Source organism: Haliotis asinina, chromosome 9 (genome assembly GCF_037392515.1).
Source record: "Haliotis asinina isolate JCU_RB_2024 chromosome 9, JCU_Hal_asi_v2, whole genome shotgun sequence".
In the NCBI taxonomy this organism is placed as follows: Eukaryota; Metazoa; Mollusca; class Gastropoda; order Lepetellida; family Haliotidae; genus Haliotis; species Haliotis asinina.
The window spans coordinates 54447899-54475711 of NC_090288.1; the positions used below are offsets into that span (position 1 = coordinate 54447899).

Below are 27813 nucleotides of genomic sequence, written 5' to 3' on the forward strand. Positions count from 1 at the left end.
CACAGAGCTAACACAACTGAGGGGTGTCAGCAGCACATCCTATCCTACATGGTATAACAAGACTATATATCCCTGTGGGTGATATAACCTATCAACTTCGTGCCACACAAGAGGTAGAACTTGTATGACTGCAGAATACATAAAATGCCAACACCTCATGGCATGCCGTTGCTGAGAGTTATCTGCATGGGATTACATCATTATTGCACACATGTGTCTCTCAGTGGCACTTGCTTGCCTCATTCCAACCTGCTGGCTGCCTGACGGTAGAACTATGTAGCAACAATATCATTAGGTACTACCGCTCGTTACATTCACAGCTTCAGGGAGATACTGACTAAATGGCTATTGTTTTCTTTGTTAACAAACCACTCCACTATATTCAATTGCTCGACCACAAGCTACTCCATCCTGGAGAAGGTAACACCAGGGTTGATATGCTGAGCAACAATCCATGTTCTCTGAGTAAAAGAACGCCACTTTTAGTTATTTAGCAATTATACTTCAGGAGATACCAGAAATCAGCTTCACACATTGTACCAATTTGGGGAATCAAACCTGTGTTTTTGACAGTGATGATGAGCAAATGCTTTCCCCACTGGGTTACCCTAAATAAGGAGCCAGGTCTTACGACAAGTATAGGTTGCAGGTGACAAGTTCTAACCTGGAATTGCAACATCAAACAGTATGACCAAACCAGATACAGATATATATTTAGTCCCAGAAATAAAGCTATCTTATCTGAAAAAACATATCTACAAAATTAAAATAGAATCCAAGTCAAGCCTGAAACAGTGCTGGATTTGACCAAAGCCTTGAGCTGATGGAATCAAGATTTGCACAATCATTCTGGACTTAAGATGGATTAATTGTTTAATTCAGTCAAAGGAATTAGAGCGAGTTTAGTTTTATGCCACACTCAGCAATATTCCAGCTATATAGTGGCAGCTAAGGAATTAGAGACAGGCTGCATCCAATGGTATCCTAGTACTGTCACAACTACAGGATATGTGTCATGCAGCATATTTGGGTAACTGAAACCACATTTGTTCTATTTTAGGTCTCACCAATTACCATCACAGTCAGTCAAAATCACTTTAGAACCAAAACATCTGAGGTTTTTCGCCTAATGTGTACTCTCAAAAATCAGTATCAGGATGACAAATTCTTTTAACAAAATTTATGTGACACATGCTGTAGTTTTAAGGAATAACACTGCTAACTTCGACATTATCAAAGATCAGACTTGGCCACCACAAGATCAGATTCTGTAACTGGACTACCATATACTAGATGGCATCACTGATGCACCATTAGGTGAGACTGTCACTGGGCCACCATGAAGTCAGAGACTGTGTCACAGGGCCACCCTGAGGTGAGACTGTGTCACAGGGCCACCCTGAGGTGAGACTGTCAATGGGCCACCAGGAGGTGAGACTCACAATGGGCTACCAGGAGGTGAGACTGTTTCTGGGCCATCGTGATGTTAGACTGTGTCTCAAGGCCACCTTGAGGTGAGATCATACCACCTTGAGGTGAGACCATACCACCTTGAGGTGAGACCATACCACCTTGGGGTGAGACCATACCACCATGAGGTGAGACAATCACACGGCCACCATGAAGTGAAACTGTGTCTGTGGGCCACCATGTGGTGAGACTGTCACTGGGCCACTATGAGGTGAGACTGTCATGTGGTCACCATGAGATGAGACTGTGTCTGTGGACCACCATGAGCTGAAACTTGTAACTTGACCACCATGACTTGAAACTTGTTACAGGGCCACCATGATGTGATACTGTGTCTGTGGGCCATCATGAGGTGAGACTTGTCACTGGCACCATGAGGTGAAACCATGCCACCACAAGTCTGTGTCTACAGCAGGAGCAGTGGCAGTGGTAATGTAATGGTGTATAGTATTCCAATTCCAATACTGCCAGACCTGGCACAGTGACAGGAGGGCAAGCTACATGTGTACATTTCAACACAGCTCTACCTGACAAGACGAACAAATCGCAGGAACTTTCCCACGCTTTTCAAACACTCCATCACAACTTCTTCTACAGAGATTACCTTACACTAATTCCTCTCCTGTGAATCATAGTGGAGACAGCAGTGGGTGGAACACAGACCTACACCAACTTCATCTCTGCGTTGTTCCAGTTATCAAAAATCATTGCTTGTGCAGCCTCTATTAATACTGTTTGACGAACTGTCCAAGGTTCACACTTCTAGTCTAGGTACTGATGTCATGAAACATCATCTCAATGTAACCACATTCATAAACAACTGTAATGTCAGAAAGAGGCATTTTGTCCACAACCCTTGGATGATGCGTTGTATAAAGCAAAGCAACACTGCTACCTTCCAATCACTGTTGAACCTAATGATATCGTTCTAATAGCTGGCAACCCAGACTGGGATGTATTTCTCAGTAGCTTCACCTTCTTATGTAGTCCCGACAAACAGGTGGTTGATGTCATAACAACACCAGAACACTTGAGTGAGAGAGCGAATATGGCTTTACTCCCTTTCTGGTGAATTGGGTGCCTCGTTAGGATGAGAGAGTCACAATAAACTCAGAAGGAGAAGGAGGAGGAGAAGAAGGAGAAGGAGGAGGAGAAGAAGGAGAAGAAGGAGAAGGAGGATGAGGAAAAGAAAAAGGAAAAGGAGAAGGAGAAGAAGATTGGGTTTGAAATGAGAATGTGATGCTTGAATAACACTGTGTCATCTGAAACACTAGTTGTCTATTGCCTGAGTCAGATCTTAAATGGGTGGCATGTTTTGTTTGGTTGCTTGTTGTTTAATGGCTCTCAGTAATATTCCAGTCACATAATGACCTTTTGTAAATAGTCAAGTCTGGACCACACAATCTAGTGATGAAACATTGAGCATCAATTGGGATACAATGACATGTCAACCACTTAAGCAGGCCTGACCATCCCATCCTGTTACTAGTGTTGGTATTAAGCATCTTGCATCAAGCATGGGTTGCTGAGGACCAAGTCACCTCTTGCATCAAGCATGGGTCGTTGAGGACCAAGTCACCTCTTGCATCAAACATGGGTTGCTGAGGACCAAGTCACCTCTTGCATCAAGCATGGGTTGCTGAGCACCTAGTCGCCTCTAGCATCAAGCATGGGTTGCTGAGGACCAAGTTACCTCTTGCATCAAACATGGGTTGCTGAGGACTAAGTCACCTCTTGCATCAAGCATGGGTCATTGAGGGCCAAGTCACCTCTTGCATCAAACATGGGTTGCTGAGGACCAAGTCACCTCTTGCATCAAGCATGGGTTGCTGAGGACCTAGTCGCCTCTTGCATCAAGCATGGGTTGCTGAGGACCAAGTCACCTCTTGCATCAAGCATGGGTTGCTGAGGACCAAGTCGCCTCTAGCATCAAGCATGGGTTGCTGAGGACCTAGTCACCTCTTGCATCAAGCATGGGTTGCTGAGGACCAAGTCACCTCTTGCATCAAGCATGGGTTGCTGAGGACCTAGTCGCCTCTTGCATCAAGCATGGGTTGCTGAGGACCTAGTTGCCTCTTGCATCAAACAAGGTTTGCTGAGGACCAAGTCGCCTCTTGCATCAAGCATGGGTTGCTGAGGACCTAGTCACCTCTTGCATCAAGCATGGGTTGCTGAGGACCTAGTCGCCTCTTGCATCAAGCATGGGTTGCTGAGGACTAAGTCACCTCTTGCATCAAACATGGGTTGCTGAGGACCAAGTCACCTCTTGCATCATGCATGGGTTGCTGAGGACCTAGTCACCTCTTGCATCAAGCATGGGTTGCTGAGGACCAAGTCACCTCTTGCATCAAACATGGGTTGCTGAGGACCAAGTCGCCTCTAGCATCAAGCATGGGTTGCTGAGGACCTAGTCACCTCTTGCATCAAACATGGGTTGCTGAGGACCAAGTCACCTCTTGCATCAAGCATGGGTTGCTGAGGACCTAGTCGCCTCTTGCATCAAGCATGGGTTGCTGAGGACCTAGTTGCCTCTTGCATCAAACAAGGTTTGCTGAGGACTAAGTCGCCTCTTGCATCAAGCATGGGTTGCTGAGGACCTAGTCACCTCTTGCATCAAGCATGGGTTGCTGAGGACCTAGTCGCCTCTTGCATCAAGCATGGGTTGCTGAGGACCAAGTCACCTCTTGCATCAAACATGGGTTGCTGAGGACCAAGTCGCCTCTTTCATCAAGCATGGGTTGTCGAGGACCAAGTCACCTCTTGCATCAAGCAAGAGTTTTCTGAAGATCAATTCTAACCTCTGTTTTCAATGTAGCTTGATGGTAAAAAACAGGTCTTCCTGCTGGTACATGAAATCTCATCCACCACTGACTTCTTTACTCATTAATTATACCTGCAACTGCCTCAGACCATATTTCACCAACAATCGCCATAATGTCAGCTTAAGTATTCATGTTCATCAATAAGTAACTACACACAGCCAACCATTCCAAGAAAGGGCTGGTGCCACGCTGGAACAATGTCATATTTCTATATTCCATAGCATACTGTTTTAATATAAGCAATACTCCACAAACTGATTTTATCAACATACCTGAAGAATCAAACTTGTGTTTGGCATCCAGAACCAAAGCCTTAATCTTCCTACAAAATTGTGGGATACACTGAGAATGTTGAAGCTTTCAAAAGACGAAAAAAAAAAAAATCTTCCAACAGTCCAAACAGACTTAAAAATCATGTCTGTATACAAACAAAAACACTTAATACCTTATGTCTCCACACAAATACATATTCTCCAACTGCCAACTTCTTACACTGAAATATGACTCCATCCTAACACTAAATTTATAGCTATTTACCAGTTGCAATTTTTCTTACACTGGCAAGGGAATTTTATTCTCGACTAAGAGCTCTGAAAAACCTATCAGATCTTTTTACCCACCTTGAGGAATTTATAAAACATTCTAAATTATGATGCAACGATTATCAAAGCATCATATAGTAATTTAGAAAGGGCGTTGACTTTTGATATTGCTCCTGGTATTTTACCAAACAGGGCCACTATTAGTTGATGTCCCATGGAATTTCCTAATTCTGGGATCAACCAGGGTTTTCAGACTGTAGAAAGAAAGTGTTTATTTATGTCTTTTTGACAAGATATCAATATCCACCATGTAAGTTCAAGCGCAGGGAACATCAGGTTAGGAAACAACAACTTTAGACAGCCAATACACAAGTAGCACTAGTCGAACCAGGAGATTGGCAAAGTGACTTTTGCACTCGTTCACACTAATGGGGCTTTCATGTCCAGTGAACAGTTTTTGAGATCATCAATTGTTCTGTGTATGTGTGAAACTGTTCTGATTGCAACGCACCCTTCAGGAAAAGAAACAATGCTTTCGTCTCGATTATTTTAACTGAACCCATTGAACCTAAATAGGTGCTTACCACTACACTTCTCCTCATCGTGAATCAGACTGAGTCACTAACCAATGCAGTTGATACGAGTGAGTGAGTGAGTGAGCGAAATTTTATGTTGCATTCAGTAGCATTCAAGCAATATCATGGCAGGGGACACCAGAAATGAGCTTCACACATTGCACCCACTTGGGAATTGAACCCAGGTCCTTGAACAGGACAAGCGAACACTACCCACCAGCCTCCCCCATCATCCAATAATATGAAAATTTTTACTTCATTAATGAGAAATTTCCAGTAAATAGTTCTTCAAAGAACAGAAGACTCACAAATGCCTCCATTCAACCAGCACATAAGTGTCAACTCGATTCAAGTATCACACAAAGTATCACCTCCATGCTGTGTCAAGTTGTGACCTATTGCTCGGAGCACAAGTTTCACACACAAAGGTCTTGTGTATACATAGTCATAAGAACTCTATGATTCAGGCATTAAAGTTGATGATTCATCTCTGACGGATGATATGAATTTCATCAAGGACAGTGTTTTCTTTTCCAGTGTCAAGTCGCCATTATGTCTTGGCCCTATGGCCAGGTGGAGCAAAGGTCTACTTGAATTGGCCATCATTTGTATAACTTGCATAATTATCATTCCACTTTCAGCGTGATCTCTTAGCATCTTTTGGAAACAGGACACAAGCAGCCTTTTCAGATCTAACCCTACAGCAGTTACTGAAATGACTGCCACTGAGTTGATGGGATAACGAAAGACCACAAGATAATGAGAACAGAGCTTTTGATGGTATATTTAAGATTCAGGTGATTCATTTATCGTCATGACAACGATGATGGGATTTACAAACTGATCAAGCCATGAGAAGGAAGGAGAAGTTCAAACAAGCTGTAGTTGTAAATGACAGTCCGTACACATCACACATCAACCACAAAGAATAAGTTGATAAGGTTTTATGATGCTATTAGAAACATTTTAGTAATATTTCAGCAATATCATGGCAGGGGACACTTGATATGGGCTTCACACATTGTGCCCATGTAGAGGAATCAAACTTAGGTCTTTAGCATAACATGTTGATGCTTTATCCATCTAGCTAGCCCAGACAGCATGAGTGAGTGAGTGAGTGAGTGAGTGAGTGAGTGATATGTTTTAATGCTCATGTGCAATATCACTGTCACAGTCAAATATTCCTTATCAACCCCAATAATAATGTTTTAGCTATATTGTGATGGTCTGTAAAGTGGCCTTCACACAGCAACTTAAAGTTTGACAACACATGTTGCTGAATCCTTTAAAGTTGTCAAACTCCTGCTTTCACATGTCAAACACATGTTGTCAAACTTTTGTGTCTTTTGAGCACCATGTCTCTATTGGTGCTCTAATGTGACAATTTCATTGACAGTGATTGGTTGTTTCTAAACAACATGAGTTTGACAATACTTCACACATCAAACTTGAGTAAGACAACAACAAAAGTTTGATGGGAAAGTTGGTGAGAATAGAAACGGATCCTTTTTCTCTACAGCAGTTGGACAACTCTGAAATTGCTGTTGGTGGCGAGTTGTTGGAATGTTCACCCCCTAACACTCGAGTTTGAAAACATGTGTTGTCAAACTTTAGTTTGTCATGTGAAGGCCACATAAATGGTCAAATCTGAACAAGACAATCCAATGAGGACAGTATGAGGTAGAGTGTTAAAAAAGGTTGAGGTAGTCAACAGGTCTGATCACCCAGTCCTGTTAATCAACTATTACTACAAGCATGAGTTACAGTGTTCCCAGAAATTATTGAGAAAATCTTTGTTTTTTTTCTAATGATGCTAAGATTGGAAAAAGGGCTTTCACTATGCACTAAGCATACTAAATAAGGGAGACAACTCTTGAAGACTTAGAAGGCAGCTCATTACGTCAAGAGTTATCTCCCTTGTCTGAGCAGACGGCTTCCTGTGTTGACATGGCAGAATTTACAGCAAGAGAGAAAAGAAAGCTCCTTCTAGATGATTTTGAAAGGGGTGAGGCTGATGCTAAAGTGTTAGCTTGTAGACATGGTATTCCTCTGTCTACAGTATACAGAACTTTGAAGAATATTCAAACAAGAACCGGGATAGAGCACAAAGCAGGGGCAGGTCGGCCTAGGAAATTCAGTGTTTTGGATCGCCGAAGACTTGGGCAGATTGTGAGTAGGGGCAAATTGAAAAGTGTTGAGAACATCAGAAATGAAATGATTAGCAGAGGAGGTCCTCAGGTATGCATGAAACAGTTAGGCAGGAATTACAGAGACTTAATTGGGTGAAAAAACGTGGAATTCCCTCGCCGTTGATGAAAGATGCACAAAAGGAAAAACGTTTAAACTGGTGTCGGGCTCATGAAAATCAAGATTGGGATAATGTTTTCTTTTCGGATGAAAGTTCTGTTTGGCTTTTCCCTAATTGTGTGAAAATTTGGACCAAAGATACTGTCAAACCTATCTACCAGCGACCAAAACATAGCCTGAAGTTTCACATGTGGGGTGGCATATCGGCTCACGGAGTGACGCCATTGTGTGTTTTCATGGGAAACTTGACAAAAGAAAGATACGTTGACATTCTAAATGGTCACCTTCTTCCGACAGCACAAACACTGTATGAAGATGACTGGATTTTCCAGCATGATAATGACCCAAAACACACTGCGCGCTACACAAAACAGTGGTTGTCGGGCGAAAATGTTCAAGTTTTAGACTGGCCCAGTTACAGCCCAGACCTAAACCCAATTGAGAATGTGTAGGGAGTCATGAAGGACAGAATAAACCAAAAGGGACTGAGAAATATTGAAGATATGAAGGCCGAGGTGGTCCAATATTGGGATACCCTGTCACACGATTACATACAAACTTTGATGGGTAGTGTGCCTAGGCGTATTCAGGCATGCATTGCTGAGCGAGGAGGTCTAACAAAGTACTAAAACAAGACTGAGACTGTAAAAGGATGATGTTTTAACATGTTTATGTAAGTAAAACGCCAGAAGTTAATAAACGTAATGAGTTACATGACGCAACATGATTCTCAATAATTTCTGGGAATACTATACAAATTCTCCAAATGGACAACAGGAGACCTAGCCAACATATGAAAGCCAACCACAGACAAAACTGAGGTCAATACTGCATCGTGGGATATCTAACCAATGTATTTGGTGTGACCAAAAAATTCTGTTTGCTGTACAGTATCTTGTGGACAAGGTAATCGGTTTCTCTGACCACCGAATCTATCAATATCCTACATGCATGTGATGCTCATGTCAACCACTGGTTTATCTGGTCCAGCCCCAGTTACCAACATACTGTGATCGAACAGCTAGAATACAGCTGAGCACAATGTTAAACAAAAGATATTATATGTATCAATGTTCCTCTGCAAAATTAGGATACATTGACTTCATGATATATGTCTGACTTCTCACAAACCAGGCTCAAATGACGTGAGTAGGCTTGAGTCTGACCTTTAAGACAAGGCTTATAATCCTCATTGGAAATACTATCCGTGTTAGCATAAGCAACTACCGATATTATGTGACACCTAGTAATGACTTACAGCTATTTATAACTGATGACATGCTTCCTTTAATTGCTAATTAACACAATTCACATGTGCATGCACCAAGAAGCATGGGCCACCTGCAGCAGCAGCAGCAGCAGCAGCAACAGCAACACAATCATCTGATAACCGAACACACAACTTTATCCAGCTGTCACGAAATTCGTGTAATACAATTCAAATTGTTTCTAAGTATGTTTGTAAATAATTGCCCCAATGGAAACCGTTGAGCTGCTGCGACTGGCTGGGTCATGCCGACCTCGGCCACACTCTCTGTTGATGATAATTACGGCAGCAGCGTTGTCTGCTCAGCGCTCACTGATAACTATGCCTATCAGACTGACTGGTATTTCAAGAAACTTGCTGAAGATCAAAAAGTTAGTGTGTGGCTTGCAGAGAGGAGATGAGTCACTCAGTAGGCTGCTGTAACCAATGTATACAACAGTCTGCATCATCAGAATACATCTATCATCTCTAGTACCCATGTACCTTGTCTCCATGTCAAGACTATACATGTTCTCTTGGTACATACTTGTCCAGGGACAGAAACCTTTCAAACCTTTCCCACTCTACCAAAGTACCTGCTGGGTGAGTGGACACTTATAATTAATGCTCCTGTGTGTACTCAGAGACCATATTCTGGTGTACTTAACTCGTCCAAAATCAATACAAAATTCAATAGCCACCAGGATCATAGAACTAGAGAAAATTTTGCACACTTCTTGTCATGAGAAGCTATGGTTGTCTCCCCATAAGCATTTCCAGTTGAATATATCCTCGAAACAATGCTATTCTCCCCATGGTGATTACACACAGAATATACTCGCAGGGCCAATGTTCCCAATTAGATCTATCAGAAGGATATGTCATCTGAAACAGATGCTATTCTCCCTATGAGGATTACCTGTTGGATATGTCCCCCTGTGGCTCTGTGATGAGCCAGGACATTACAATTGTTAAACATGAGTACTGAGGTACTAGTGTCAACATGCCATAAGAGTACAGATGCTGAACAAGTGTGTCCTCCATTCCTGAAGCACTATAACTCACTACTAAGGTTCATAATTGTCTAAAACATACAGACGCCACAAGTGACATGTTCAGTCATTTCAAATTTTATTCACTGACTGACCAACTTTCACATAACCCAGCTGTCTAGATATGATTGATACACTATGATTTTCCACAAGTACATAAATCTTTTAACACATCACACATGTCAGACTTCATGAATTTAATCTAATTACCTCCCCTTGCAAACTTCAGATTTCAAACTGTCACACCTGTCAGTGAGTATCTCAAACTTTTATTAACACTCAACCCTCAATGTCACCTAAGACTATTGCAGAAATGTTGCTGAAAATGTAGTTAAACTCACTCGCTCACCTCCATGCAGTATTTACTCTACCACAGACTAAGCTGAGATATCAGAGCGAGTAAAATGCTTACATCAGCAGAACTTAAAGCCTGAGTACTGCCTGTCTGACACTGTACACATGTCAGAGAGATATACCTCCATTCTTTTTACACTGCATGTAAAGTGAAGCATGCTACGTCTGAAGCTGCTTCCTTCACAGGTGACTCATCCCGTCCCGAGTCTTGGAACGTCACCAAACATCTACCTGTGTGGGCCCTGGTTTTGTTAGGCCTCATACAGGCCTGGTTGTTGTGGTTTTGTGTTACATTCACAATACGCTGTAAAACTGGTGTTATCGTCACAGTCACATTACACTGTAACATTGGTGTTATCGTCACAGTCACAATACACTGTAACATTGGTGTTATCATCACAGTCACAATACACTGTAACACTGGTGTTATCGTCACAGTCACAATACACTGTAACACTGGTGTTATCGTCACAGTCACATTACACTGTAACACTGGTGTTATCGTCACAGTCACACTACACTGTAACACTGGTGTTATCGTCAGTCACATTACACTGTAACATTGGTGTTATTGTCACAGTCACATTACACTGGTGTTATCGTCAGTCACAATACACTGTAACACTGGTGTTATCGTCACAGTCACAATACACTGTAACACTGATGTTATCGTCACAGTCACATTACACTGTTACACTGGTGTTATTGTCACAGTCACACTACACTGTAACACTGGAGTTATCGTCACAGTCACATTACAATGTGACATTGGTGTTATCGTCACAGTCACATTACACTGTAACACTGGTGTTACCGTCACAGTGACATTACACTGTAACGCTGGTGTTATCGTCACAGTCACATTACACTGTAACATTGGTGTTATCGTCACAGTCACATTACACTGTAACACTGGTGTTATCGTCAGTCACAAAACACTGTAACACTGGTGTTATCGTCACAGTCACATTACACTGTAACACTGGTGTTATCGTCACAGTCACAATACACTGTTACACTGGTGTTATCGTCACAGTCACAATACACTGTAACACTGGTGTTATCGTCACAGTCACATTACACTGTAACACAGTAAGGATGGCCACTTCTTAATATACAGGGTTTGAAACAGAGGGACAGAGATCAGGTGTTAGCTTCATGTGACCTGGCTCACTGGTGTTATCATTCGTCACAATATACTGTAACAATGGTGTCATCATTACAGTCACAATAGCCTGCAACACTGGTGTCATCACTACAGTCACAATGCACAGCAACAATGGTGTCATCATTACAGTCACAAAACACTGTAACAATGGTGTCATCATTACAGTCACAAAACACTGCAGCAATGGTGTCATAATTAGTCATAATACATTGTAACAACAGTGTCATCATTACAGTCACAATACACTGTAACAATGGTGTCATCATTGCAGTCACAATACACTATAACACTGGTATCATTGTTACAGTCACATTTCACTATAACTCTGTGATGAGGTCACCCCTCTTTACACACAGGACTTGAAACAGAGAGTCAGAGATCAGGTGCCAGCTACACGTGACCTGGCTCATTGCTGTTGAAAGGGAGGAACTCCATCAACCAATTGTTGGTCAGGACATTGTAACCAACTGATCCTCAGTTGGTCCCCTCCTTCCCACTTGCAGACTGCATCCTGTTCAGACACCTTTAAGCATTATAGGGTACAGGTGACTACTCTTTGAATCTCTGTGGGAGAGAAGCAGGTGCTTCCTGAGCCTTATCTCACCTGTATGACCACAAATAGACCACCTCGTGTCCCACAATACATGCACAGTTCAGTTACAGATCTGGACACGACTCATCTGGTGTCAATGGCCACAGACACTGACCAACCAATCCCTGTTTTATCCAGCTGAAACTGACAGGGACAACACGGTGTGCCATCTCTTTGCTCACTTAACTCCTACATGTGACTACATGTTGTTACTTGAAAGAGATATGTGTCGTGTTTGGAAAACCTTTAAAAGCTGGTCCGTCATGGAAATGATAGATTAAAGTCTTGGTATGGCTGAAATACTGCCAATGTGACTTAAATCTCAACTCACTCACTCACTCACTCGCTCACTTTAATAACATAAGATGGTGTGTTTGGTAGTGAGGAGGGTGGGGGTGAAAAGAAAACAACTATCTAACATGGCCTTATGCCTGAAAAACCCTTTCCATTACCCTATTTCCAATAAACGTTCTTGCATTACATTCTTCTATCAGTATGTCAACAACGATATAACTGAGATCATATTCAGCCACGAGGACAATCAAGTTCACATTATGGCTATATTTGTCTTATCAGAAAACGATACTGTAAATATTTCTCAGACAGCAAATTGCCTTAGCCTGTGGGAACTGACTTGTTGAACTGTAAAAGACAGAAAGTGTGTGTGTGCTTGGCTGCATAATGACTCACCATCTCACATCAGTGTACCACTAACTCAAAGCAGTATTTCGTGACTAACCAATCTGCATTATCCATAAATATAAATAAATGACACTTTGTCCACAATGCAGGCACGGAGTTCCTGGATTTTCTTCAGTACAAAGTTAGTCTGCCACAAAACCTCTCCATAATATAAGTGTTATGTTCAATATCTATAAATTAGTCTCCGAGGGATAAACTTTTTAAAAAAAGACAAAACAGAAACTGCTTCCTACTGAATATCTTCTTGTATGAAGCTGTTCTGTATAACATGTTAACCCAGTCAGCCTGCCTTTCAACTTTTTTTCAGTTTTATTCTACACAATACTGGAGAGGAATACATGTTTATGGCATACTAGTGTGTAATAATGTCAAAGACAGACTGTGGTGATCCTGAATTCTGAATATATTGTGAGAGTTTAGTTTTATGCCACACTCAGCAATATTCAAGCTATATGGTGGCGGTCTTTAAATAATTGATTCTGGACCAGACAATCCAGTGTTTAACAGCATAAGCATGATCATGAGCATTTGGGATACGACTGACACAAACACAAACAAAATACCCCTAACAAAACTAAGTATATTTAGGGTGTATATATACAAATCTTCTTTTGACAAATATACTGGCATGCCAGCCTTGAAAGTGGAATTCAATACATATTTCAGAACACTTTGGAGAGTGACAGCACGCAGCAGAGATCTGGTGCCAACTTGAAAAGATTCAGAAAGACAATTTGCACAACCTGACACAGAAAAGGGGGACAATCACATTTCTTAATCCTCATGTTTCAAGCACTACAGTCATCAGTGAAAAACATGTTTAGAAATTATTCAAATTCTTTATCTATACAAAACTGCAGAGTGAGTGAGTGAGTGAGTGAGTGAGTTTAGTTTTACGCCACACTCATCAATATTCCAGCCATATGGCGGCGGTGTGTAAATAATCAAGTCTGGACCAGACAATCCAGTGATCAACAACATGAGCATCGATCTGCACAGTTGGACACCGATGACATTTGTCAACCAACTCAGCGAGTCTGACCACCCGATCCTGTTAGTGACCTCTTACAACAAGCATAGTCGCCTTTTATGGCAAGCATGGGTTGCTGAAGGAATATTCTACCCTGGGACCTTTACGGGTCCCAAAGCTGCAGATCTCCTGATCAAACTGAATTAAGTTAAGAATACAGTTAAGACATCAAAAAGACTCCCTTGAAATATTTACCCGATAGTTTGTCTCAGAAAAACAGTTTGTTTCAAAATGTTTTGAGTCTTGCTGTCTAAATTTAGCATCATCTTCAATATATTTTTAGGTTTTATATGGGGCAATGGGGTCGTCTGGTGGGTAAATCGTTGTCACATCATGCTGATTTCCCCACATGGGACACTGGAGTGAAGTCCATTTCTTGCTAACATGTCGTGTTTCATATGTATTATTGGTTCATCTTAGTAGACTGATTTCAACATTACTCAAAATTGGTTTCAGAATACTGCTTGCCATTATTGTACAGCATACATGCGTACAATTTTTACCAAATTTGATTGGCCTTTGTTCATCTTGACATTTATCATATCTTATTGACACACCAGCAGTAACACAATGTGAAGATCGATGCTCACTGGACTGTCTAATCCATTTATGATTATTTACAGTTCACCGTCATAGTGCTGTAATATAGCTAAGTGCGTCAAACAACAAAGAAACATCGTACGTCACAACTATGGCAATCCTGTAAGGAGATTTCACTTCGGAGCAGCTGACATGTTTCCACTAACAGATAATTGTCAAGTAACTCTAAATATGAGAATAATTTTGAAACAATAGTGTTTTCATCAAACATTAAAATTCAACAACAACATCGTGTAATATGATCCATCCAAAAGATCCATACCACACAATGAAACAGTTCCAGGGAAACTAAATGTCTTCAAAAGAGGTTCCATTTCATATATCAATGATTATGTTTTCAGTTTTTATGTATCTGAAATTGTAAATAATGAATGTACCTGCATCCGATATACTCTGGGATGTGCACATTTTGTGTATTACCATGGCAACCAACAATTAAAATGAATTTTTTATCACGTTTTGATTCTGTTTGCATTATCTTTCATGGCAAACTGGGCAGGAGAGTATGGACTCGTTTCTGCTAAATATGGCAGCCTCCAAGCCTGACAGTCTTCTCATATTTCACCAAGGACCAGAATTAAGGCCACTGACTGCAGAGGCTGCCAAAATGGTTGACAAACAATAATATAGTTTAGCATTGTGCTGCCTTGTGTACATAATTTGCCATCCATTAGTGAGTGAGTTTAGTTTTATGTTGCTTTTATAAGCATCACTATTGTTTATAGTAATGTAGAGTAAAACATACTCCTTAAAGCATGCTCAATTAGCGTGTAAATTGTTTCTTGGTCAGTGGATTTGAACAAGCACTGAATGTACACCTAATGTCCCATTACCATTTCATCCTACTGGGTACCCATCCACTGCTGGATGAATGGAGATATTACAACACAGTCTTAGCGCTAAGACTGTCATTTGTCTATGTTAATCTGTGTGAGTTTCGACCATCTTACTGCTAACATTCCCTTATGCAATGGAACACACATATTTTACAGATTTAGGAGAAATAAGTGTAACATTGTGAAAATATCTTCAGTGTTACGACTGTCTTAAGTCTGTGCTAAGGTAAGAGGGTTACGACTGCCTTCTCGCTAAGATAATGTTGTACAACAGAACACACATGTTCAAGAGCTTTAGAGAGGGGCACTGAAGTACCCAGTCATTAGGTTCTGAATACTGACAACAAACTACTCTCAGCAATTAACATTGACAATCTTCACCTGATCTGTCACCTGTGCTCAAAATACACCACCATGGAACGTCCTCTACCATTGCCTAAAATGTCCCAGTTTGGAATACTTTCAGTTCACATACAAGTTAAACATTGATGACTGTCTAGAAATGACCTCTCAACCCACATAATTTGGTACCAATTATTATTATCATTATTATAATCACTATGGGTACCTATATAGTGCTATAGTCCATCTCATCCATTGGATGTTAGTCTCATAACATATTGCCAGTCCCAACTCCCTTGGGAGTATCCAACTCTTGCAGCCACTAGGCACACCAAGGTACTCATTCACAGCTGATAGAGTGGGACTGGAATACCAAGGTTTTTCACCAAACATCCTGTGGAAGTAACAGAATGTCATGAAATGTTACATTTCCCCAAATAAAAATTCAGATTACCATGATTACCCATGCATTAATAACAAGTTTAATCTTAATTATGCATGAATTTCATTTATGGGAGTACATTAAAAATAATCATGATATTTACAATTTGGACAAAAGAAATATAAGCTTGATAACCTAACTGTAAGAAATGCAATAAAACTAAAATATTCCACATTACAATATCATAATTAATTCAGGAGAGAATCGAGAGCGTGGCAACTTTCTGGTAATGCTTCCTATTGCTCTGAATATCCAGTGTGATTGTAATGGACTGTGAATGATTTATTTGAACATGAATTTGACACTAACAATCAACCATCTGAATAACTAACTGAGAGTAACTAGTTCCAGTTGATCCTACACTGCAAAATGTCTGCATGTACCTACACAACTCTTTCTGATTACTTGACTGTGAAGAGGCCTTCTGTTGAAATAGAACATTTTACTTCCAAATATAGGTTTTTATGGCAAGAATAAAAAGTTATAAATTTACAGGAAAAATGTGAATTAAAAACAAGAAAAATAAATTAGGATGTATGGATGAGTTATTGAGCTTTGTTTTACGCTGCACTCAGCAATAATCCAGCATTATGTGGCGGTCTGCAAACAAGTCGGGATCAGACAGTCCAGTGATCAACAGCATGAGCATTATCTAGGCAATAGGGTTATAACAACATGTGTCAACCGAGTCAACAAGCCTGACCATCCGATCCTGTTAACCGCCTCTTACAACAAGCATGGGCTACTGAAGATCAGTTCTAGAAAAGGTCTTCACAGGTCCAGAATGCATGTGTTAACTGGGTATAACATCACACTTGACAATATCTTAGTATAATAATGATGATCTACAGAGAAAGATAGATAGAGTTGAGTTAAACTCTGCTTTGAGTAGTATTCCGTGGGTGTAAACAGCAAAGAATCTTTTACTTTTGTTTACCAGTTCTAAATGTCAGCTTTGGGTAACCCACCAATTCAAGCATGAAGTCTAGAAATATATTCGAGTAGAAGAAAAATTTAGATTCATGATCACAAATTTCTCTTATGCCTTGGGGATGCAAACCAAAATGCATAATATTAAAACTGGGCCAGCCAAGCCCGATTGCCCCTCCCTTGATATCAATTATTATCATTCAGTAGGTATTTATGTAGCGGTATTGTCCATCCCAGCTACATGTGCTGGCGATTAGGTGTCTGACTCTGAGGGTGCGGGTTCGAATCCCGGATGGGACTCAACCGAAAAATGTACTAGAATTTGTACATTACTAAGAAAGTGAAATCCCAAATATGACATATGTTGCATGCTCAAAGTGCTTTAATTCGCTTGATCACTGGATGTCACTCTCAGGGAGACATCATATTTTCAATCTCAACTCCCTGGGGATCATATAACTGGTGCACCAACAACCAAGCTTTCTCATCCTTACAAGGAACCTGCCACAGCTAGGTGGATTTGGATTTTGATGATAAGAAACTGACAACAAAAATATTGTGTAAATTTGAATTAGTATTGTAAAATTTTGAGTGATGCGATAATACAAAGAATCTGAAGAAACTATGGTTTCACTACTACCATTTCAAACAAAAATGTTCTTAAATGCCAAATCATTGATTATCAACATCACAGAAAAGTCAAATCTAGCTGAAGCAAATAATGCTGTAAACTACTTCGTCAAAATTACACAGCCCCGCCTGGAACAACATTTAGCAACCGTATTATGTCCGGACCATGCAAACGAACAATTCAGAAGCTTGAACGTCAGACTCATATCCAACAAATATAGAATTATGAATCATAGTTGAGTTGTGGAGCAGATATCGTGTTGTGAAACTGAACCAGCAATGAACAAACCAACAAAAGTTGAATGGTGCTTGACTTGTTTACAGTAGACCAGCTACACCCACAAATGATTCACAACTCTAAAGTAGGTCTTGGGAAAACGTCCTCATTTGACTCAGCTTCATGATTTCACAAACTTTTTGAGACAGTTTTAAAAATAATCACCTCATCAATAAAGAATAAATATCAAAAAGAATAGTTTCTCATACATCTTGAAACTCATTTCAGAATATATTTTCCTACAAAAATACTTTATTTCTTGTTTGAGGTCAAAACTAGAACGAGACATGCAACAGGGCAGTGAATCTTCGATCATTACAATCACTAAGTAGATAGTTTTTTTGGGGTGGTAGGAAAGTAGTATGCAACGCAGTGGCGCCACCTACTGTGTATGTCTGATACATCTGTGACTGCTAGCTGCTAAAGCAATACTATGATGTAAAAGAGAGTAATATGATGTAAGAGACAGAAAAGAAATTCACTGTCTGTGTAATTACATCCTGGGTAACACTGGGTTGTTGCAACACTTTTATAAGGTAAGGTGAAAATAGAATTTTATGTCACGTTCAAGATTATTGCACTTGTGTAGCTATGTGCATGCATGTATGTGTAGGGCCTGCACTTGTTCAGCTGTCTCTGACAAGACAGTATTGGTCCACTATAACAAGATGCCAAAGTCTGATACTTTCCCCATACTTACTCACACATATAGAGTCACGCCTAACCAGTCTGCATTTGACAAAACTTTGGGTGAGTTAGTTTTGTTTTACTCTGCACTCAACAATATTCCAGCTATATTGCGGTGGTCTGTAAATAATCAAGCCTTGGCAGATAATCTAGTGATGAATAGCAAGAGCATCAATCTATGTAATTGGATACGGCTACATGACTCGACCAAGTCAGCAGGCCTGAAAACCCGATCCTGTAAGTTGCTCCAGTCAAGCATGGGTAGCTGAAGACCAGAAAACCTGGATGTGTATAGGCACTATGACAATACCAACCTATAGTCTGTTTGGGTCAAAATGATACCGATGAATCACAATCTAACTCTAACTAACAAACCTGTTCATGATTCATTTTAACACAGAATGTAATAAAAACAACAGACAAAATCTATAAAAAACAAGTTTCATAACATCTGTCTCCAAAATAAAGAGATTACAGAACAAACTATCATCATTTTGGTTTGATTTCTGTGCATGGTTTTATGAGGGTCCTATGACAAGCATGGGTTAACGAAAATCAGTTTTAACCCGGAACTTAATGGGTGTCGAAATCTTGTGATCAAAACCATGAGACATTCAGAGAATACTTACGTTTGTGTTCCTGCTGACTTTTTGGAGTTGAGACGTGCAGCATGATCTTTGTCAAAGTTGAGAGTGTGACAGAGATCTTGGCGTTCTTTCACTCGATCATGTTTGAGCAACTTTGAAGGCAACTCTTTGTTGGGCGACTCTCGGTCATCTAGTGGGGAGGTTCTCTTGTATAAAGATTCACCTGGAACAAAATTAAAATATTTGGCAACAGGACACAGGGGAAAGAAATGAGGCTTCCCACTTTACACAGGTAGCAAGATGCTATTACTGGCACAACTTATTATGGATAACTTGTTTGAGTGGCATTTTAGAATTTGAAACGTACAAATTACAACAACATTTTATCTATAACAACTTCCATTATTAAGTGAGTGCTACGATTCGATACAGATTCTTGTACGGTTTGGAAGCAAGAGCACCTTGATTCATGCTTTTGCATCACACTCACAAAATTAAAGAAGTTGTTATCAATAAAATATTGTTCTAACTTTCTTTGGATAGTTGACAGTGAAGAGGACTTCTGCTGAAACTGAAATACCACACCAAAAATATTCAGATATAAGGAGTTAACTCAATGATATTTTTTTAACTGTTTTGTTTCATGGATTGAATATATTTTTTCTTCACTTCAGAGGTAATTTTACATTGCACTCAAAACAATAATGTAGAACTGAGCACAAGAGCCTCTTCAGTGGTCTTGTTATTAGAAACATACATGGCACCTCTACAGAGTTAAAAGTTGTTTCTATTGACATTAACACTGACATTCACTCCAGACTGGTTTCTTAATAGCTGGAAAAATCAGGATTCAACTTTGAAACAGAAACTGAAAAGATTAAAGGTCTGACAAAACACTAAGATAAGTCAGTCTTGAACCTTCTTCATGACATCAAGCTGGTTTCTCTTGAAGATAACTTTAAATACTTGTCAAATTCTAACGACTTTGAAAGAACAACTGTAGTCCAAGTTTTATAGGACTTATTTACCACAAGCACCTGCCATCAGTAGTTTGATTTCATCTCAGTTTTGCAGCAGTATCTGAACACGCTGCTGCAATGAGCCTGGTTATCTTCCACCCCCACAAGTCGACTGACAGCTGTCTGTTTCAATCTTAATACTTCTAATGAAATATTTCAAGTGTACGAGTGAGTGAGTTTAGTTTTAGCCACACTCAGCAATATTCCAGCCATATGGCGGCGGTCTGTAAATAATCGAGTCTGGACCAGACAATCCAGTGATCAACAACATGAGCATCGATCTGTGCAACTGGGAACCGATGACATGTGTCAACCAAGTCAGCGAGCCTGACAACCCTATCCTGTTAGTCACCTCTTACGACCCCTAGTCGCTTTCTATGGCAAGCATGGGTTGCTGAAGGCCTATTCTACCCTGGGACGGGCCCGGACTTTACGGGTCTTCAAGAGTACGAAGGCGGCCTGCAAAGCTACTCTGGAAAAGGTAAACCATTGACTGATACATGATGAGAACCATCTCACCATCAGAATACCATCAACCAATCAGGATCTATTCAGAGTTATCTAAAAATCAGCAGACAGCCGTGAAATAACATCATTATAATTCATCTGTACAATACCTAGTATCCATCTGACTAGTTGCTCACTGGATGCTAAAATCAGAAGCTGTTATTATTATACTGGATAATCCAAGCTGCCTGTGAGGTGCTTAAGTCACATGACTTTTCCCACTAGGTACCCAATTTCTGCTGAGGGAACAGCAGCAATTTTGGACAAACACACATGCCTATGGTGAGACCACATGTCTCACATATGCTTCGTTGTGGGGCAGGACTGAAGTCGAAGAAATTCTTAGAAATCTATCTAGAAGTCACCCAATCATGGACTCTCCACACTAAACTTCAATTTATTCTCTGAGCTCTATGCACAGGACCAAAAACCACCAATATGATATAATCACTTCAAACAGCAAATACTCACAGAAGTATCAGTGTCAGTACTGCTGTTACTTCATCACAGATATCTTGCACTCATGATCTTACTAGTCTTGCATATTCTACACTCTACACGTAACAAACACAATCATTTAAACACCATTTACTTTAACAAAATATGGTGAATGTTGACCAAAATTCATGAAGAAACGAAATACCAAAGCCAACGCACCTCACCCACTGTGGGGGCAAAAACATTTCAATAATCCTACAGTTTCAAATAAATCAAGCCCAAAATCTAAACCATCTCCAAATAAACAGGTAAGAAGATATTATCACATTATCAACATTCACGATAGTTCTGCATCAACAATTCGCCCATACCTGTTTTCCTAACCGAGTTTTCGAGAATAGAACAACCATTCACAAGTTCTTTCATAACACATCAGAGATTATAGCTGTTTTAAACACTAAATTTCAATATAAACCTTCTCCAAGGTTGCTGTTCGTACAAAGTTGTGTTATGTTAATTCAAGCCCTGGGAATACTTTAACAGGATGGGGGGGCCAGAAATAATAACGTCTATAGGCTACAGGAATAATAACACGACTGTTATATAGGTCTGGGTATTCAGGCGTGACTTCACATAAATCTCTTCACACAGGCCATAACACATAGTTCATGAATGACATTTTTGGCTGTAGCTACGTGATCGTCATTGATAAGTCTACCTGTAAGGCTAACATGGCCTCCCATTCACACTGCTGTGAACGCAGGCTGCAAAGTCAATAGCAGGCCGTCAACTGTGGGGAAAGTGAAGCCATTGACCAGTTTAACAGCAGCGGAACAAGATATTGTAATTCATAGTTCCCACATGCAGTTTTGAGAAACCTGCACCTGTGTTTAATCCAGTTGGTTAGAAGCAAAGTATATTAATAGCTCCTTGGTTGCTGAATAAATCTTAAAATTAAACATCAAAAAGTAACCTCTGACATAAAAAAATAAACAAACAAGATAAAGTAACAGAGAGTCTCTGAGTATGTTTTTAGGACTTGTTTAGCAATATTCAAACAATATCAAAAATAGGCCTCACACACTGTGCACCAGTGAGAGGAGAATCAAAAGCATATACACAACAAGAAAAACATGAGCCATTTAAGGCTCCCTTTTGTACAGTCATTTAAAAGACAAAGAATGAACTGCATCATCAGAGACCAGAGTCTTTGGCCACGATGAACAAATCCTTAAACAGGTTCACAAATTTTCTTTAGTCATATTCAGGATTGATGAGACATTTAGAAAGAAATATGCAGTTTGGAGCCATCTAGATTGTTGGCTATTTGACACTATGTTTAAATCATTCATGAGAAAAGATTCAGTTTCTGCTGAAACTTCCCAGGGATTCTGCGGTTGCTGGAGTTTCTCCATTAGTGAAAGAAAAGTCGTAGTCACTGGTATCGTTAAACTACACAATTTTTAACGCAAAAATATTTGTTTTTACAATTTGAGGTTAATGTAAAAACATAATGTTAACAGCAATAACTCTTCATAAGTTCAAATCAACTTTAACATATAGAAGACTTTATTTTTATAAATATATTGATATGTTCAGAAAGTGTAGAGTGCAAAATGTTTGTAAAACAACAACAAACATCTTATTTCATCTTACACATCAAATAGAAGATTGATCATTGCTGAAGCCCACAACCTTAAAACCTCACCAACTTTTGATTGATCAATAACTGTAAGACAACAGTCACAGCTAGCATAAGTTCATTTGACAACAACACTTAGTTTAAATATTACTGCGAACTTAAGACTTACTCAGAAACATAGGAAGGAGAACACAAACAAGTATGACAACGTTCATGAATTCAGCTCTCTGGTTTGACTCCCACTGAAAAACTTCTCTCTGATACCTCATCATGTTAGCAAATATTTTTAAAGACTTAGTGAAATTAACATTTTCTGTACAATCTGTGCGCTACATATTAATGTAATCTCAAGGTTCAGTCGGTGTTCTTTGAAAAAAAACAGATACACATGTTTTAGGGTTTAAGCAGTTGAGCAATCAATATATACTGCCTGGAGGGCTAGAACACTTTTCAGATACACACTTTATAACATTCTTACAAAATATTCACCACTTTTAGATCTTGCTTCCCCTTTCAGTAAGTCACTGTAATTCTTAATCCTGTAAATACCAAAGTTGAGCATAAACATGCGTGCACAAGGTTACATCTGAACAGAACAGATGTGAACAGGAACAAAACAGAACATTTCCAAACATTTATCAGACATGAACACACACAAATCAAAACAGAGGAAAAATGAACACTGGCAGACATGAACATGAACAGCCTATTGAATAAATCTGAAGATAAAAAAATATGAACATCAACAAATATCAACAGATTATGAAACAAACATATCTGAACATGAAAAAATAAAAACTTAACACATCTGCAGACAAAAAGATTTGAACCTAAAGAAATCTTAACATGAATTTATCTGGACAAAGAACAGATCAGAACATAACACATCTGAACAGGAACAGATAGAACATAACAGATCTATATATGAAGAGATCTGAACCCAAACAAATCTGAACAGGAAAACATGAGAACATGACAGTTTCGAAAATCTGAACATGAATTAACCTGGACAAAGAACAAACCAGAACATAACACATCTGAAAGGAACAGATCAGTACATAACAGGTCTCTATATGAAGAGATCTGAACCCACCCACAGGCACATGTGGGGTTGCTAAGGGGAGGGAAGCGAGGGAGGTACACTGCCAACCTTTGCTCGCTTCCCTTGCATATAAGAAGACTGGTCATATTCTCTATGCTGTGTAACCCCATTGGCACTAGAGTTTGCCTGTGCTGAATCCAAACAAATCTGAATGTGAACACATCTGAACATAACAGGTCTGAATATGAAAAGATCTGAACCAAAAGAAATCTGAACATGAACTAATCCTGACAAAGATCACATCAGAACATTACACTTTTCTATTACCAGATATCCCAAAACAACTGCATGTTAGCTATAAGAAAAACAATGTCAAACTACAATATTTCAATGTCAGCCACATGGAGAAGGATATGAACTGGCCGTCAATGACTGACACCAGGGGGCGCCCTCGGCAAGACAAGCAGCATTACCCAACATGATGAAACCATAGACTATGGAATTTCAACTATGATAAAAAGCAATTGTTACATATTCAGGATATAAGCCAGAGGCTGCAATGTAAAACATGGCCACCTATGAGTGTCAATGAGATTTGTCCTGACTGCCAACAAGATTTGAATGTAGCACAGAGGAAACGAGTCCTCAGTTGCATATTTTCTACCTGACGGCATTATGGGGTACAGCCGCAGCTGAGGCCGTACAATAGAGGACACACGTAAGAAATGGGAGCACTAAGTGTAAGCAGTAAAATAACAAGCTTTAAATAGTCTTTAGGAGGATATTATGGTTTTAATACTATGGTCCTAACTACACATGAAGTATAGACATGTGTTATCACTTGTGAATGTTTCTCCGGGATGATGTGCTTAATGTGCTGCTGGTTCAGTATTCAGGAAGCACATCATCACATATGCAGGAGATTTAATTCTCCACTTCGTTCTGAAAGAAATACTTAAGTTATGTAAGCTCATTTTGAATGTACTCGACTGAAAACCTTTCCACTTAATTGTTCAGCAAAAAGAAAATTTCTTCAAGCTTCTCTAAAATTGATTCAACTAAAAAGCCTTTTGACTTATTTTTTGAAAAGGGAATGCTCTTGCAAATTTATACAGAATTAACTAAACACTAAGATAATTTTTCACCAAATGGAAATATTCTTGTAAGGTTACCAAAAAATGGATTTAAGCAAAATTTTGTGAAGTCACTTGAACAAATTTTCACAATACTAAAGTCTAATTAATTTTCATCGGAGTAGCAGACAGGTTCTGTTTTCTAACAAAGCCTTTAGACCATGTGGCCTCGATAAAATTCCATCTTTCTTCTGATCACATATCATTTACAAGTCCAACTGCATATCCAGAACATATTTGTCAAATTGGCAATTCAAAAGATTGCATAAATGCCAGCAGTAACAAATGTAACATCTCACCCAAACTTCACAAAACCACATTAAAACAACTGCCTCAACCAGTGAAGCTCACTATGACAGCTTTCCTGAATGTACAGATTGTTTTTAGGACTATCTGAAACGACAGGTCATCGTCTGATTCATGTCACCGGATGAAGGTATTAAAGGTTGTCATCATTTACAGTTCAAGTCGCAAACAATGGACCTCTTATGACTAGTGAAATCTGAGTTTGAGTTTTTTGCTGCAATGGCTGTACTCTGGTTTGAGTTTTAACAGCTGTAAACAATGGCCACTGTGTTCTTGAGAACATACACCTGACATACAGTCCATCCTGTGTCATCAGCTGGCAGTCAAGTCACGGGTTCACCTGTTTGCTGATGATGCATAAGGTGACATCTTGTTGTCAAACTGACTTGCGTAAGCATATATATAAGGTTGCAAGGTCACAAGAAATGAATAATTTGTTCATCCAGCTCAGAACCTCCATGTTTTGGTGTAAGCCATACTGCTGTAACATGCTGGCAAGATTATTGCACTTGTATCATCATATGTGTGCATGTGTATGTCTAAGTGAGTGAGTGAGTGAGTTTACTTCACACTCAGCAATATTACAGTTGTACTGCGGTGGCATATGCTTGTGTACCTGCTACAACCGATTATCACTCACAAAATGCAGATCAATAACTTGAGTTCAATAATCGATCAATTATCGATTTTGACTGTAGAGCAAACAAAAAACTCATGAGGACAAAAATGGGTCAAAATCATAACGGACCAATGAAACAGGCACCAATGAACAAAAGCTAAACATTACAGAGGATACTTTGTGTTGAGACATGCACACGAGTATGTTGTACACACTTTACTTTTGGGAGTCAGGAAAATGCATCAGTTATTTATATGTCAATCAAACACACACAACAATAAAAATTCCGAACTTTCTAAAGTTTAATTTGATCTTTCATTATTATCAAGGTAATCGATAATCGCAGAGACAAGTGAGATCCATCTCTCCAGCATTAGTACCTATTTCACTAGACCACACACTGGTTTTAAAGTACTAGCCTACAAAGATGACATGACACAACTTATCAAGGATGTCCTCTCGCATACACAAAACACTGACTCTTTGTCGACTATACCATATAGATACTCAAAAGCTGACTAGATCTTGCTTTGCCTCCATAATGCTCAAAACCTAATAACAATTGCACTATGCTGTTTTTTTTATCATGGCAGCCCGGATCCAATCACTGACCTTCCCTTTTCCAGCCACAAGGCTGAGAGTCTACTGCCTTGACCCCCCAGTCACTAGTATAAGACAATTAACACAATTACCTAGTGTGCTATCTTGTGTATCATTCTGGTCACGTGAGCTTTCTATGCATATGTGTGACATTTGACTTCAAGGTCACAATAATTCAGTCTGTTTGTGACAAACCTTTCAGCTTTCTTTAGTAACTTATGCATTGTAAATATAACGTTCTTATGAGTAATCTGCTTGGAATCATACAAATTATTTGGAGCATGTAAATTCTGAAATATCTGAGTTGAGGCTGTAAGGTAAGAAAAACAACACTGAGAAAATTGTTAATGTGTGAATGGGACATGACGTAAAACCTCACAGCAACCATCTCTCGTGAACCTCCAGCACTGTTGCTGTTCTACCACTAGTGACCTGATCATACAATAACAATCTGCAACCATCCCTCATGAACCTCCAGCATTGTTGCTGTTCTACCACCACAGATCTGATGTAACAACTCACAACAACCATCCCTCGTGAACCTCTAGCATCGTTGCTGTTCTAACACCAGTGACCTGATGTAATAACTCACAGCAACCATCCCTTGTGAACCTCTAGCATCGTTGCTGTTCTACCACCAGTGACCTGATGTAATAACTCACAGCAACCATCCCTTGTGAACCTCTAGCATCGTTGCTGTTCTACCACCAGTGACCTGATGTAATAACTCACAGCAACCATCCCTTGTGAACCTCTAGCATCGTTGCTGTTCTACCACCAGTGACCTGATGTAATAACTCACAGCAACCATCCCTTGTGAACCTCTAGCATCGTTGCTGTTCTACCACCAGTGACCTGATGTAATAACTCACAGCAACCATCCCTTGTGAACCTCTAGCATCGTTGCTGTTCTACCACCAGTGACCTGATGTAATAACTCACAACAACCATCCCTTGTGAACCTCTAGCATCGTTGCTGTTCTACCACCAGTGACATGAAGCCAGTATGGTCTCATTGCCAGAGGGCACAAAGCCTCTCATGCATATCACAATCAACAGGAAATACTAACTATAAATAAACAAGCCACTGGGTCATCAAGTTTATCATTATTTGCCAACATAACAGCAGCCAAGGCTTAAATGACACAGATGTCTTTTAATAGTTTGGCTGAAATTACATATATGTTTCTACGACCCATTAGTGTTGGAGAAAGTTAGGTACCACTGTCTAAACATTTATATCTGAATATTTATACTTCTAAACATCCATGTCATATATTTTGAATTCCATATTTCCTATTATCTATTTATTTTAT

General features: G+C 39.6%; 1 protein-coding gene across 2 annotated transcripts in view; it reads right to left on the reverse strand.

Moving 5' to 3' along the window:
* Positions 1-27813, reverse strand: part of LOC137295737 (transcription cofactor vestigial-like protein 4) — an 85671-nt gene that overhangs the window by 11796 nt on the left and 46062 nt on the right. For both annotated transcript variants that reach the window (XM_067827260.1, XM_067827259.1), the window contains exon 2: positions 19234-19414. In XM_067827260.1, the coding sequence (XP_067683361.1) occupies positions 19234-19414 (181 nt within the window). The remainder of the gene's footprint in view (positions 1-19233; positions 19415-27813) is intronic.